Source organism: Manis pentadactyla, chromosome 3, assembly GCF_030020395.1.
Source record: "Manis pentadactyla isolate mManPen7 chromosome 3, mManPen7.hap1, whole genome shotgun sequence".
Taxonomy (NCBI): Eukaryota; Metazoa; Chordata; class Mammalia; order Pholidota; family Manidae; genus Manis; species Manis pentadactyla.
In genome coordinates, this window is record NC_080021.1 from 188,414,013 (window position 1) to 188,429,426 (window position 15,414).

At 49.3% G+C, this 15,414-nt stretch overlaps 1 protein-coding gene across 1 annotated transcript; it reads right to left on the reverse strand.

Annotated features, from left to right (window-relative positions):
• Positions 1-210: 210 nt before the first annotated feature.
• Positions 211-15,414, reverse strand: IGFBPL1 (insulin like growth factor binding protein like 1). Its single transcript, XM_036888540.2, has 5 exons — positions 14,776-15,414; positions 6,070-6,179; positions 5,256-5,372; positions 3,475-3,634; positions 211-1,505 (listed from the first exon to the last, which is right to left on the reverse strand). The coding sequence occupies exons 1-4, from the start codon at positions 15,218-15,220 to the stop codon at positions 3,485-3,487; spliced, it is 822 nt and encodes a 273-aa protein (XP_036744435.2). The 5' UTR covers positions 15,221-15,414; the 3' UTR covers positions 211-1,505; positions 3,475-3,484.

Sequence of the window (15,414 nt, forward strand, 5' to 3'; positions counted from 1 at the left end):
TCCAGAAAGTGAAGGGGACTTGCTCAGGGTCATGCAGCAAGTCAGGGATAAATTCTCAAATGGGCCTCATGTTTCTGGATTCCTACTGTGCAGTATGTCAGGGTGATGGCCACCCCAATAAGTAAGCTAAGAAATGGCCAGGCTTAAAGGCAGAAAATGCAGTTCCAAAATGTACTGCCCTATATGAGTGGCATGAGAGCGTGCTTTGAAAGTTGAGATGAACTTTGATAAGTTTCCATGAAATCTATGAACTGGCAGCATCCTCCTTTGCATATTTATGAGATTATCCTTCGAAGCAGCACCTGGAGTGGGAAGGGCACCAAGGGAGGCCAGCACTCTGCGCTCTGGTCCTCCTCACAGGTCTCCAGACCTTGGGCAAGTGCTTGGCCCTCAGGCCCTAGTTTCTTCATCTGTAAAGGGGGAAGGACATTAATACTCGCCCTGCCTACTGTCCTGGAGTTGGGAGGTAACCACTGATGGAAAGGTGCTTCGTGAATTTTAAGGATGTGAGATCCCAATTCTGACTTCAAAAATTTTAATCACCTACACGATCTACTTATTTAGCCCAGATATTAAATATTCTTTTTTTTGTTCATTAAAAGGAAGAAAGCCTTATTCTTGGGTGAGTAAAAACATCTCTAAAATATATTCTACTATACTCTAATTCGACAGCCCAGAAAGAGCATCTGACACTATTTTTACAATTTGATGTTCAGAAACCAGGTCTCCACTGCCCCCCTGGTTAGAGAATGCTGGGCTTGTTAACAAGTGGAAACATCTTGGTCCCCAGATGCCCAGCCAAGGAGCCCCTGAATCTGGTAAAGTATCCCACCTTGGACTAAATCTCTTTAAAATAGAAAAATGGCCGAAGAGCTAGAGTCAGCTGTCCGCACCCTGCCATGAAGCAATGACATTTGTTTTGAGGGAATACCATTTTAAAAAGCAAGCTAAGACCGTACATCCTGTATTTTTCCATAGGGCTATATCAGTCTAGGTTGGCAGGGCTGGGAGAGAAATGAGTAATATCCAGCCCAAACACCACATTCACAGGTGAAGAGATGAAGGCTCAGAGAGGGGAGGGACCTGTCCAGGTCACACAGTAAGTCAGAGATCAGGCAGAAGAGAACAGACCTTTCCTCCTCCTATAACACACACTAAGTCACAGAGTTCCACTAATCAGTCACAAATGAGATAACAGCTGACACATGCCTCATTCTAGCCCTTTAAAATTACATATATATCATCATGTGACCTTCCCTGGGAGGGAACAGTTAAAAAAAAGAACCCTCCCAGAGCAATTCACTTCAAAAGTATAAAAAAGCTACATGCAGTCTGTTTTCCCAATGTTTGCCCTACTAAAGACTACATCTACATATGAATCTAATTTGCATCTAATTTTTAGAAACATACAAAAGGAGTCATCTACAGTTTTTCCAACTCATCACAAAGCAAAACAATCCATGACTTGACTTTTCTGTCATCCTGTGATCCATGTTTCTATGGCCCTAGAAGAAAAGAGGGAAAGGATTAGAGAAAAGAGGTCTGATCTGTCGCAATCAACCATGCATTAAAAGGAGGGTAGAGGAAATGACCCTTTAAATCTCTCCCTGCCAAGAGTGGTGCTGGTGGGGAGCAGAGGAGCCATGTAGGGTCCAAAGAGTACATATCAGACCAATGGGCGGACATAGACAGCAGATACCAGCTTAATATGAGGAAGAACTTTCAACTATTGGAAAATCCAAAAATGGTTGTCTGGTGGTAGTGAGCTCCATATCCCTGGATGTATGCAAGCAAGAGCTGGTCAATACTGCATGTTACGTTGTAGAGGGAACTCAAGAACTGGGCCGTGGCAGTGGCCTTAAAATTCCACGGTTCTTTGTGGCTTCCTTTTGGAAATTCATCTGTAATAGACTGTATTCATAGCCCAGTACCATTTCACACACACACACACACACACACACAGAAGTGTACAGGACAAAAAGTCAACAATACATATATATATAAAATACATATATATATAAAATAACAAGTCAAGTATAAGGAGGGCAACTGTAAGAGCTATCTCCTAATTGAATTCTTATTTGGTGATTTCACACCTTATGTTTTCCTCCCTGTTTCTAGGAGCTCTAACTACTTGTATTCTTCAACCCCAATGCTACTTCCTCAGCCATATCTTCCTGTACTTTCCCCAGTTCTAAGCCAGTCCTCTACCCTCAAACTCACGCATGCCCCTCATTTCCTTACCATTGCATTCCTTGCAATTTGATGGTATTCACTTTTCAGTTTTCTGTGCATCTCCTACACACCTGATGTACGGCCTTGGGTGCTGAACGTGCACAGTGATAGTGGATAGTCATGGAGTAATATGGATTACAACAACAGCCAAATTCTTTTGCTTTTCATAAGCTATCAAACTTGTTCCTCCTTTTTCCTGCTCTATTAAAAAGCTGTCCGTCAGCCTTAGTTAAAGTGCCTGTTCAGGACTGTTCCTTCCTCTGATCCTGTAAGCGGATCATGCATTCCTGCCTTTGGCCTCCTGCCACGGGAGCAGACTTCCCCCTACCCCAGTGATGCTAAGCATCACTGTGGGACTTGCTTTGGCCAATAGACTTAAGCAGATGCCACATCTGAGCAAAAACTTTAAATGAGCTCATATGCTTGCTCATTCCCTGTGTCACAAAAATGCACATATTTCCACATTGAGGCTGCTCCTCTAGCTGGTTCCCAACATGACTAGTCACGCCGAGCAGAGCCCTAGCCAACCCACAAGGCCTGTGAGACAAGGAATATAAGCAAGAGATAAATGTTGGTGGCTGGGAATCAGCAAGGTTTGGGGGCTGTTAAGCAGCAAAAGCTGGCTAGTAAAGGGATTTGTTTCCCATGTTCACAGTTGGCCTGTCAGGGGGAAAGATGCAACTGCAGCTCTCACCCAGGGGGACCATGAGGACTAAGAGTCACCTGGCCAGGGGAAAGGCAGATTCTCTGGGAGATGTGCTGCTAAGCAGGCACAGTGTTGAGAACGGGGAGGCAAGGCCTGGAGACAGCAGAGCTGCTGACAAGAAACCAGGAACAGACAAATGAAGCTTCGACTGTCTTCTCTGCAGGCACATTTTCACATGGGTGCTGTCACAGTGACAGTGTCTGTTCTTGTGTTGCCCTCTCTAAGAGGACTTGGAGGAAATACTCTTTCAGCCTCAGAAACAGTAAAAGATGACTGGTCTTTTCACCATATGGACACCCATAACACTCACAGCTCTTGACTTTGCATGCTGGTTGGGAAGCCCAATGTAATATGTGCATAGAACATACTAGAAAGTCGGCCTGCTAACTGTAGTATGTTCCTACTCTTGTTTTGCATTCGTTTGATTTCCTCAATCTATGTATTTTTCTTCTTTTTCATTACACATTTCATAAGCCATCGTAATCTCTTGTGACACAAGTATATAAACACTGAAAATAACTTGGAACATGTACATTTACTCCATCACATGTGGTCATCAGGAGCTGGGAAGCGGGCAGCTTTGTGTCTGCTCAGATCTGTAACCGCCACTGTGCTGTGGGCCTGGGCCTGCCCAACCGCATTGGCTGAATGGCACTGGTACACTCCCTCGTCTTCTTTTCTCAGAGGGTTGATCTAGAAATACAACAGGCAAGTTTAAATAGTTATATGTGGCACAACAAAATCACTTCCTTATTTAGTTCTTAACCATGTGTCTGAACACTCATACCTTTTCAAAACAATAAAGCTCACTCTATTTCTCTTCTTGTCGTGGCTGCCAAGAGAGAGTTAAATTTCCTTCTCAGTACCCTCTCTGTGTGGCTCTCATTTTAATGCTTCTCCTGCATTCTTGCTTTTTACTGTGAGCTACCTGGTCCTTTTACTGGAAGTGATAGGTATAAATTATAAGGAAAATACTGCAAATTAAAAGAACAAAAATCTACTGACCAAGAAATGGCTCACAAGTGCTCCCAATGGAGACAGCCTTTATAAAATAACACCAGAGAGAACCTTTTCTTGTAATTGGGGGGCATGTACTTGATTTGAAAAAAGCCACAGACCCAACTGCATTCTGAGTTGCTGAGCTGGGAGTAGATGTCACCAAAGCTCTCAGAGATGGGTGTGAAAGGAGGAAGACGCCCCAGAGAGCAGCCTGTTCTCACGCCCCTGCAGAGCAGACCCACAGCTAGCTCTCCCCTCTCTTGCTTTCTCTTGTAACAACCTCTAGTAATTGTGAGTAAGGCTACAGACTGGAGAGGGTTTATGCACACCATGCCAGTCCTGGGTGAAGGGGGAGAACTGTTATCCTCATTACAGGAGGCTTGTGCATCACAAACTGTTAGGATCACAGAGCCCTCAGACGCTGTCCAGTCCAAAGCCCTCTTTTTACAATTGTGGACCCTGAAACTCAGAGAGGTAGAGTGACTAGCCCAACAGGAACCCCTGCTTCCTCACTCCATCCCTCCTTCAAACGCATGGCATTCCTTTGTCTTAGCAAAACTGCTGCAAGTGGAGAAGAGCCCTGAGAATGCAAGTGTGCTGTTTTCCCTCTTTATCAGCCACGTGGTCTTGGGCAAGTGCATGAGTTTCTTACAAATTACCATGTACTTAATGGCTTAAGACAACACAGATGCATTATCTACTGTTCTTAAGCTTGAGACCTAATGGTCTCAGTAGGCTAAAATCAAGGCTTCAGCAGAGCAGCCGTCTCTCTAGAGGCCCTAGGGGAGAATCTGTTTCTTGTCTTTCCCACTGTAGAGGCTGCTTGCATTCCTTGGTTTGTTGCCCCCTTCCTCCGTCTTCAAAGCCAGCAACACGGGTCATGTCTTTCTCACACTGCCATCTTTCTTGCTCACTTTCTCTCCTGCTGTCTTCTTCCACGTTTAAAGGAATCTTCTGATTACACTGGGCCCACCCAGATAATCCAGGATAATTTCCTTATTAAAGTCAGCTGATTGGCAACCGTAATTCTACCTGCAGCCTTAATCTCCTCTTGCCGTATAACATACACATCCACAGGCCCCAGGGACTGGGACATGGACGTCTTTCTGGAGCCATTTTGCTTCCCACTGGAGATCATGCATGCTTTCATGGGGTAATACTACCTACCCTGCTTTCCTCACAGTTACAGTAGGGTCCAGTGAAAAATGGATAAGAACAGCCTTGAACTTTGTGTAATGTGTGATAGTAATATAAATGGTGCTTTCTAAGGGCCAGTCAATAATAGCCAATAATCCTAAACAAATGAGATACTCACCAAAATCCAGGCTGTGGCCTCATGGTCAGAAGGACCCCCTCGCACCTGCACAGCGATATTGATGTGGTCCCCAGGCAAGTCCTCCAGTACCTGCGTGCCCTCAGGTGACTGTGTGACCTTCAGAGGACAGAAAACCAGGAGGGGTTTAGAAAAAGCATTTCTGGATTAGGACCATTCTGCAGACGTCCTCGCTGTCTTCATCTTCCCACTGACTTGAAAGCTGAAAACCTAGTACCTCTTATTCCTATTAAAACATCACTTTTTAAACTTAAATGTATGTATAGACAGCACCCCCTGCTGGACAGCAAGGTTGTGGGCACTACAGACTATCACAGAAGCAGTTCAGAACTTCAGGGCCCTTCCCAGGCCTGTTGAAATAGGGGACAACAGATGTTGGGATCCATGCCAGTCAATCAAAAATTGATACATAGGAAGATCTAGTTTTGGAATAGGATTGGGTCATCTGCCATCAGCCAAGGCTTTCTAAAACCCAGATCCAGTGAAGTAAGCTCTAATTCCATTCCAGCTGCTCTAGGCTAGATAAACAGCAGAACTTCCTGGACAGCTAAGAGCCAAGGGAACAAATGGCATAGAAGGATGGCAACCCCCACCCTCTGGGGAGAAAGCTTGAGGGTAAAAGTTCTGAGGCATAAACCTGCAGAGGAGTGGTACCTAAGATATCTTTTAAAAATCTTCTGCTCCATGCATCAAGTTATACACACAAACACACTTAAAAGAAAAAAACATTTACACACCTCTCTCTCACACACATTCACACACACACACACACACATGAGTTCTTAGATATAAATACCTTCCTCCATGTGATGACTGGGATGGGCACAGCCCTCACCTCACAGGACAGGTACACCTGTGCCCCGGTGACGTTATGTACACCCCGGGGTGGAACGACAACGACAGGAGCTGGGAGAAGAAGACAAGGGAACACAGTCTTTATGCTGCCAGGTGCCAGGCACCCCACTGCTAAAATTCCCTACCTGCAGAGAGCCTGTAAGGAACAGTCTCATGTGATGGGAGCAGCGGCAGGTGAAAGCTCTCCATGAGAAAGAGCGCTCTGCTGGGCATGAAATCACAGAAGAGTTTTCCTTAGACCAGGCAGATGCCTGCATGGTTCCTCTCCCATCACCTTTGCTCTACCAACAGGAAAACAGGGATCCAGAGAGGAGGGGCAGCTTCCCAAAGACACCCAGCACGTCTGTGGCAGAGCTTAGGTGTCACCACACTCCCTTCCAGGGCCTCTTCCAGGACCCTGGCTGCCATCTGCTTCCAGCTCAAGTACAGGACAGCAGGCTCCGGGAGGGGCTGTGTCACTTCACGGACAGCAGAGTCTTCTGACAGATGGGCTTGTCTCCTTCCGCGTGGAGGGCATTTCAAAGAGTAATTCCCTGCAGAACAGCTGCACTCACCCTGGAGTGGAGACCCCCTGCGGTCCGTTCTTGATGTCCACTTGCACATCCCAGACTCACGGCCTCCACACATGGCCTCCCCAGCCCCGCACACACCTCCCAGTCCCTGAGGGTGAAACTGCAGGCATGCGAGCTAGTGGAGGGACTGAGGAAGGCCTGACAAATAGAGAGAAGTAAATCGGGGAATCAGGCAACATGGTTCTTGGCTGCCAGAAATCATGGGTGTGGGCTTGCTGGGTGGGACTGTAGAGCATGAGGGCATCTGAATTGGAAATTCTTAGCTGGCACTACACACGGCGCCCTCCTCCCTGTGTCTTGCATCTGCTCCGCTCACACTGGGACTAAAATAATAAAGCCCAGTTGCTGCCGCTCTCTGCCCGCCACCCAGCCCCTCAGTGTCCCTGTTTCCCTATGCATGGAATGCACCCATAGCTTCACAGGTGGGCGACTCGCCTTCCTGCAAGGCCTAGAGGGTATGTGCCTAGCCCGGGATCAGGGGCTCTGCAGTGTTCTGACCTGCTGAATCCCAGCCTGCCCTGCAGTCCAGGGGCTTCTGTCTGGTCTCACCAGCACTAGAGGGCCAGCTTGGCTCACCCTTGCTCTGGCCCCACGGATGTGGGGTAAGCGTGGTGAGGAAAATGCTCTCTGCTCAGGTTTGCTGTCTGGGAGATGAGGATAGTGCTTCCTCTTCACAGGGCTGTTGAGCTGATTTTACCATACAATGAGTGTGAAAGTGATGGTTTAAGTGGATATGATATGCGAGCAGGGGTCAGACTGGATGAAGAAAGACATGACGAAAGAGCAAATTTATTCTCAGGCCATCAAACTACAGGGTCTCTGACTCCTGGGCCTCACCCGGTGACTCCAGGCCAGCCTTACCCTCTCCATAGGCCAGCCCTGCAGAGGAAAAGGGCCTTTGCTCCCCTGGGTGAGGCTGCAGTAAAAAAGGAGAGCAAAGGGAGACATAGACCAGAGGAAGTGGGGGAGGGACAGGCGTTAAAGAGAACAGAAATGAGCCTGGTCTGGCCCTCTCCAGACTCGCAAGCAGACACTGCCAACTGGTGCCAAAAACTCTCTGGGAGATTATGTTAGAGCCAGAGAGTCCCAAACTGGAAGGGCCCTACACTACTCACTGCCAGGATGCTTCCATCCTGATCTTCCATCATTTCATCAGTTAGCCTCCACTTAACATGCCTCCAGTGATGGAGACCTCACTACCTATGGAGCCAGGCCCTTCCATCCTTGGAGAGCTCTGCTAGAAAGAAAACTCACTCTCATTTGGAGCTAAAATCCACCTTTCTGTAACTCCCACGTGTTGATCCCAGGGCTGCCCTTGAGCCTCTCTTGGATGCCCCAATGGCCTCAAGTGAGTTGAGTACAGACCCTGCCCTCCCTCCCCGCTGGTGGCTTTCTTTGCCCTCAGCCTGATGGGCACACTCCTTCAGTGGTGCCCATTTTACTCCCCTCCAAGCGTCACGCCCCTACCCATAACCCCTAGTACAGCCACAGAGCCCCCACTGAACCACAGTCCTAAGCCTCTAACACTGCCCAGTGCACCTCAGCCACCAGCCCACAGCCGCAAAGAGCCACAAAGCCCTGCTCTCAGCCGGGAGCCCCATCTGCGAGGGCCAACAAAGAGAGCCTAATTTATTCACAATCTCCTGCCAGCGCTGCCTCCCCCAGAGCTCAAGCTGGTCCTCAGATGGCTCACTGGGGGAACAACCAGAACTGCGTCTTATTCCAAAGCCCTCAATGGATTCCAAAGAGACACTCAATCAACGTGTTTTACTTTTGTTCATGTAAAGTCATAAATTTTAAATGAGGTTTCATCAGTCCCTTTCAGGCCTAAATTAATAAAGCAGTAAATCACATTTCATCTTTCTCTCTCCTCACATCTCCTCCCTTCTTTCAAAAACTACAATTAAGAAACGCTGTCTTATAAATACTGTCTTTACTGCTGATTTGGGGGCAGAAAATACCATTTCTTTTACAGAAGAGCCCCCTGCTTTTGATTATAAAGTGACATTCAAATTTTTATTTGTAAATTTACATACAGCACATGCACTCTTTCTGGTGTACAGTCCTAAATTTTGACAAAGCATACAGTTGTGTAACCACCACCATAACCAAGATATAGGACAGTTCAGTTGTTTTGAAAAATGTTCTGATGTGCTCTTTATCACAGTCTGGTTTTAATTTTAACATATCTGATTTTAAATTTAAAATATTTTTATCCATAATAGCTCTTTATAATCAGTTGTCATCATCATAATAGTAATAATGGTAATGATGCCACCAGCTAACACCCAGAGCTCGCTGCGTGCTGGGCACTCTTCTCCTGTTTACAGGGATTCACCCATTTGATCTTGCCGGCAATCTTACCAGCTGCCAGCTGGGGACGCTAGCCAGGGTTACCCCATCCTAAATGGTGGAGTGAGGCTATGAGCCCAGAGGTCTGGCTCCAGGCCGTCCCACTATCCTGCCCTCTCCTTAGAGGGCACTTCCACGTGCACTACTCCCAGCATCTTCACCCCAGCCCTGCAGAGTTGGTGCTTTTATCCCCATCTTACAATTGAGAAAAGCAAGGCTCAGAAAGGTGAGGTGGCTGCAGGGGCAGGGACTCAAACCCAGGCACCCTGATCCCATTAACTTCACACTGTAGTTTACAGTGAAACATTTGTTATCTGTTCTGACTCCATTCCAGAATAAGAAAGTTCCTTAGGGATTGTGTTGGGTCCCAAAGGCCACCCCAGTTTTGATGATTTGCTAGGTGTACTGACAGCTACAACTCACAGCTGCTCAAAGGAGACAAAGCAAATCACCAGAGGGAAAAGAGGCTCATGGGGCTAAGACTGGGGACCAGGCACAAGCTTCCAAGAGCCTTCTCCAGTGAAGTCACCCAGGATGCACTTAATTCCCCAGCAACAAACTTGCGACATTTGTGAAATGCCATCTCTTGGGGAAGCTCACTAGACAATGCCCAGGATTATTGGGGGCTGGCCATCTAGGCACCCTCTGCCTACTATGGACCTAAATTCCAGGCTCCCAGAAGGAAAGCAGGTACAGCTGAGGCACAACAAGCCACCCTTGTCAGTTCTGAGAATGGCGCAGTCCCTCCCGGAGTCCAAGCTCCCAGACACCAGCCAAGAGTCAGCCTTGCCAGCAGGCCCTTCTAAGGATAACCTTAGACAGTATCAGGCCTCCCATGTTGATTCTTCTCTGCGCAGGAATGAAACCCTTCCACACAGCCCTAGAGAACAGCTCTTGTGAAGATACCATTAAGGAGGCAATGTGTCCCTTAACACATTCCCAGTCCAACTGTCCCCAAGGGCTCACAGGAATGTGGTGCTGGAGTCCTCACAGACATGACTACCACAGGCAGGAGGAATCCAGATTCAAATCCCATCTCTTCCACATGCCATTGTTGTGACATGGCCTGTTCCTTCTGTAAAATGGGCACAGGAATCCATTCTCCCTCCCCACCCTCTCCTCATAGGTTATTGTGAGGAGCAGTTACAGGACCCCTTGCAAATTGTACAAGGCTTCCACAGAGGGCCCTGAGGTCTCAGCAGGTTGTGCTACCCCGAGGGTAGTCTCCTTGAAGGTGCCCGGAGACACCTGTTCCTGCCTGCCTGGGACTCTCTACTGGCCTCTGGTGAGTGGGATTATTGGTGGGTCCTGCCTGGAGGCCCTAGAGGCCGTGGTCCATAACCCTCACCCTGGTGAGCCCAGGGCTCAGTCTCTCATCTTCCTGTTGCCAGAACTGCCATACTCCTGGAAGAGCCAGGCTTCCCTTTCTACCTGCCTTAGACAGAGTAATGTGGCTTCCCAGAGGGAAGATGGTCCTGGCCATCCCAGTCTGCGAATGTGTCAGCTTTGTCTCTCTAGTTCTTCCTTGCTAAATACTTGTTTCTTCTGCTTGTGCCAGCAAGAGCCCTGGAAATGCTGGGATGGCACAAATCACCTACCAGCTAACAGAGAATTGCCCCCCAGGTGTGCACCCCCAGAAGGGGCACTGTGGATGGGCAAAATAGTACCAAGGAAACTCAAATGCCTGTGGGTCCAGTCACCAACCACGGGGACTCAGGCAAGTTGCTAACCATTTCCTCCTTATCTGCAAATGGAGATAATGACTGCGGGTCCACATCCTCTGGGATGACAGAAAACAAGGAATGTGACTGTTATTAGCCGTGTGGATCCGTACAAATGAAAGGGATCGGTATTATTATAGCGGGATGATCTGTCCTCCACCCCATTCGTCCTTGGTGGCTGGAATGAAAGATCTTCCCAAATGCCTCTGAGATTTCTTTAAAGTTAATGGTACTAAGGAGAGAAAGAACATCAAAAGTCATCCCCTAGGACCTCATCTGCTTGTTTGAAAAAGCATAAAACCACAGCTTAATAATCAACACACTGAACAGCCCTGATAATTTATGCTAATAGTCACATTACAATGTGGAAGGAGAAACAGCCTAATCCAGCTCCCTGCAGCCTGTGCTTCAAATCCCCTCCCTCGGCATGAAAGGCTTCTGAGCACAAGGCCCCCCTTCTTTTGTCCCTTTCACAAAGTAGCATTCGCTGCCTTTCATGGTTACCTGGTAACACGCGCCGTGCACAGACAGATTTCTAAGTGGAGCTGGAATTTCAACTGGGGTGAATTTTCTAAGATTCGGGATCTCAAGAGCTCACTGAAGCTTCGACAGCTCAGTGTCCTGGTGGGCCTTGGCCCAGGACCCTGTTCCTATCTAATTTAGCATTCAAAACACACTATCAGCCTGCCGTCTGTAGGTTTCCAACCCCCTCCCAATGTTAGCAAATAGGGTGCATACATGGAACAACACAGCCTTTTAATGTAATAATACCGACAACAACAATAATGTCATGTGGCCTTACAGTCGAGAAATGGAACCAATAATTTAGTACAGGATGCAGCTTCATTCTGCAGGCTGGCACTCAAGGCTTGCAGTGACCCTGGGGCAAACTACTGTGGGCTTCACCTCCTTCCCCAACCTTCCCATGGGTAGCTGCCCAGCAGGCCCACTGTTTACACTCGCCACAGGACCTCCTATCTCCCTACCTTGATTCATGTGCCTCCCATCTGCACTTCTCAGCCCAGCAATTTTCTATCCATCCTTCAAGACTATTCTCAGATGTTTACCCTTCTGTGAAGCTATCCCTGTTCCTCTCAGGAGCCATCACCCAATTCTAAACAGAGAAACCAGCAGCAAGATGCAGGAAAAACAGGAAGATAGATCCAGATTGAAAAACCCTCAAAATTCAAGGGTAGCCAGTTTGTAGCCCCTTCCTAACCAGGTTGCCAGTGGGCTAGAGATGCATGGTCCAATCTGAGAAGAGCCAGGGAAACCCGAACTGGAGCCCCTCCTCAGCTGGGAGCCACCATGTGGCTCCAGAGAATTTCCTCTGTGTGCGTCACTTTGCACTTCTATTAAACGGGAGTGAGATCTGGCCAGGGCAGTCATAAAAACCGAGTAGAAGATGGGATGCAAACGCAGTTTCCATCAGTAAAGAATTCTTTATGTGGGAACAGAGTGTGTCTTCAACAAATGTGTGTTGATCAAGGGATTATTCTCATTATTGACATTTTGGAGCAATTCAGGGCAAAGGAGGAAAGGTGAGAATTTAAGACTGAAAACCTTCCAAATGATCCTCAGAGTCATGGGTAAGAACACATCCCACATTGTGAGGAAACCTGATAATTATTTAGGGAGGCTTCATTCTGTCAAAGTCAGGTGCTTGCTTATTGAGGATAGGTGAGTTGCTGAGGAGGGGTGACTTAATTACCGGTATTGAAGCAGAACAGCTGCTTCTCTGACTCAGTCTCTTTCCCTTTAACCAGCTTCCCTAGCGGCATTGTTAAAAAGTGCTCCTACTGTGTCCTCCGAATAAAGAGTGCTTTAGGGCAGTGCAGAATGAGGTGCCGTCTTGCCAGCTAGGAAAGATCCCCCAGTCCACACCTTCCTGCTTCACCAGGACACAAGGGCAGGGGCTACACAAACATTTCAGGCTAAAAAGTGTTGGGGAAACAGTGCCTGGGTCTGTGGTGAATGACACAATCACTGGTGGGGAAGTAGAGCTAAATTCTGGGCAGGCCTGAAGCCTGTCTCTGGTGGGATCATTAAAAGCAGCTTCTGAATCGCCTCCGATTGGCCCATGAACATTGTTCCTTCCAGGGCCTGTGCCTGGGGTGGGCCTCAGAGCCCATAGATCAGAGTGGAGGGGCTGTCACATTTACTTGTCATTTGGTAATTTTCAATGAATTAGAGATATGGGGTTTCCATCTGCCATCTGGCCTCCCTCTGGTAACCATGACAACCACCACCTGCCCGACTCAGCACTATCAAGTCCTGCCCTGAAAGAGCACTGAACAGGGGTGCTAGGGACATGGGAGCTGGTCAGGCTTTACTGGTCACCCTGGATGAGTCTCCTGCCCCCTGGGTGTCACTTTTCCCTTCTATTCCCACATAAAGAATCCTCACCAGATCTCCTCTGCATAATAGATTTGGTCTAAATGTCTTCAGGCATTTCTCTTCCTAGGAACAGAATGCCAGTGCAGGGATAAACCATCAGAGACATTAGCACCGGCTAGATTCTGGGGACCCGGTCAGCATTTCTTCTGTCTCCTCTGTGTGAAGCGAAAGTGTTACCTGTCTGGAGACAAAGACAACTGCCTGTGAATTAACTGCTGAGGAAAGCATATTGTAAAAGCAAGTGACAGGAACTGGAAGGAGGAGGGAGACAGGACTGTTTAAATGCCAAAGGGAGAAACAAAGGTTCAAAATGAAAGGGATCTCAACCATGGCTCCACAAGGGCGGACACAGCCCAGAGGGGGTAAGGGGCCAGCCCGAGGTGACCCAGGGAAGCAGCAGCACGGGATGCACCAGGCAGCCCTTTCCTCCACTGGGAATCCCATCCGGGAATAGCCAACAGTGACTTTCCTGTGCCCTAGGGTTGCCTCAGTCCCCTCGATGGTCCACACCTTGTTTTCATGTTTCTGGGGACAGGAGCCTTCCTGCCCCATCTCCCAATAACCCGTTGGGTCTCCTTGACTTAAGTGCATCTACCTGGAATGCATGGAGGGAAGGAATGCTAGAAACTTCCCCAGACCTGAAAAAGGCCACCCCCACCCCCACGGAGCTGAAGTCATTACACTGACTTAGGCAATTACTTCTGGACTTGGTCTCCGGGCCCAGGCCAGAACCCCAAGCTGGACTCCTTGGGACTGTCCGGCCACAAGCTCACTTAGCCTAAACTCTCCACAGCCCTCTCCAGGCAGCACAGACGGGTAATTCTTCAAAACCTGACAGGCCAGCAGAGTGGTCCACTCAAAACATCCTTAATGTTTTGGTTTAGTTTTCTTTTATTTTTTAAAATTACATATAGAGGGTGGACAAAGATGGCACCCATAGACAGCTTTACCAATAATGTTAATGAAGTTTAAGTTTGCAGGTCCCCAGCAATGACTAGTTTTCAATTCCTTTACTTAAAGTGGGACCCTCCAAATTATATAAGCCTTAGTCCCACAACAACCATGTCTGTCCCTGATGGCACCATAATCTTTTCGGATCCTATGTCTCCAAGGGTCCTAATTTGTTCCAGGTAGGAGCTCCCCTCCCATTCTGGCCTGGTGACTTCTGAGTACCTATCTGCCACCATTCCTCCTCCTCCAACACTTTCACCTTCCCTCTCTCTGTTCAAACAACCCACAGGCTGGACCTACCGGGAAACTCTCCCTCCCAGTGCCCAATCCCGTGGAGAGAAACATGCCAGGCCTGCAAATAATTTTATCAGCGAGTATCAAAGGGATTGCAGGCTCACCAGAATTCCAACCAGCTCGCTGGCTGGTGTCTCCATGAGCTTTGTAAGGGAGGGTTGCAGGATGTGGATTACTGTCCGTTTCCTTGAGCATCTGCTCAGGTAAGAAAAACTGCTCCCGAAGGAAAAACTGAGGTCTGGGTAGCACGGTCTATTGTTGTACAGGGGAAAGGGGACAACCCTTCACCCCACACCCCAGAGGGTTAGGGTACCTCTTTTTCCACCCGCTCCAGCACCGCGGAGCGGGGGCGGGACTCACCAAATTCGCAGAGGCCGTCGCGCACCTTGTGCAAATGACCAGGGTGCGCGCTGGGCGCGTGCCAGGCGCGCAGGCGCAGCGCGCAAATGCTGGGGTAGGAGCGGCCGTCGGAGCCGCACACAGCGCCGCGCTGCGCGCACACGCAGAGCCCAGTGCCCTCGGGCGCCGCCCCGGCGGTGCGGCTGGTGCACACCAGCCCGGGGCCACAGCGCGCGCCAGCCCGACCCCCGCAGCTCGCGCCCTCGGCGCCCAGGCAGCTCGCGCAGCAGCCGCACTCGTCGCGCGCAGCTATTCCGAGCGCAGGGCAGCGAGCGGGCGCCGGACAGCGCTCGGGCCGGCAGGGACCGCACTCCGGGCGTCGGCTGCCAGCGCTGCGGATCCCGAGGCCCGGGGCCAGTGGCGGCAGGAGAAGCAGCAGCGGAAAGAGCACGGGTGAGCGAGTCATGGTCTATCCCCGGACGGCAGTGGCGCCTCTGCTTGGCGCTGCGCTCCGCGCGCGGCGCAGCCTCCCCCCCCCCCGCCCCGCGGCCGCTGATTGGCCGGGCCTGCACCGCGGGGCGCCCGCAGACTGCGGCCGGCCGGGACGCCGCTTCAGCACGGTGGGCTCCCTGCTGCTCCCGGTTCCAGCTGGAGTGATGT

What these genes read in the sequence shown, in the direction of transcription:
- IGFBPL1 (XM_036888540.2), bottom strand. Translation starts at nt 15,220, where the DNA reads ATGACTCGCTCACCCGTGCTCTTTCCGCTGCTGCTTCTCCTGCCGCCA. An exon ending in CGACGGCCTCTGCGAATTTG is followed by an intron (nt 6,180 to 14,775) that starts GTGAGTCCCGCC and finishes TTCTTCTCCCAG; the next exon opens with CTCCTGTCGTTGTCGTTCCA. An exon ending in AGGCCACAGCCTGGATTTTG is followed by an intron (nt 3,635 to 5,255) that starts GTGAGTATCTCA and finishes TTGTATTTCTAG; the next exon opens with ATCAACCCTCTGAGAAAAGA.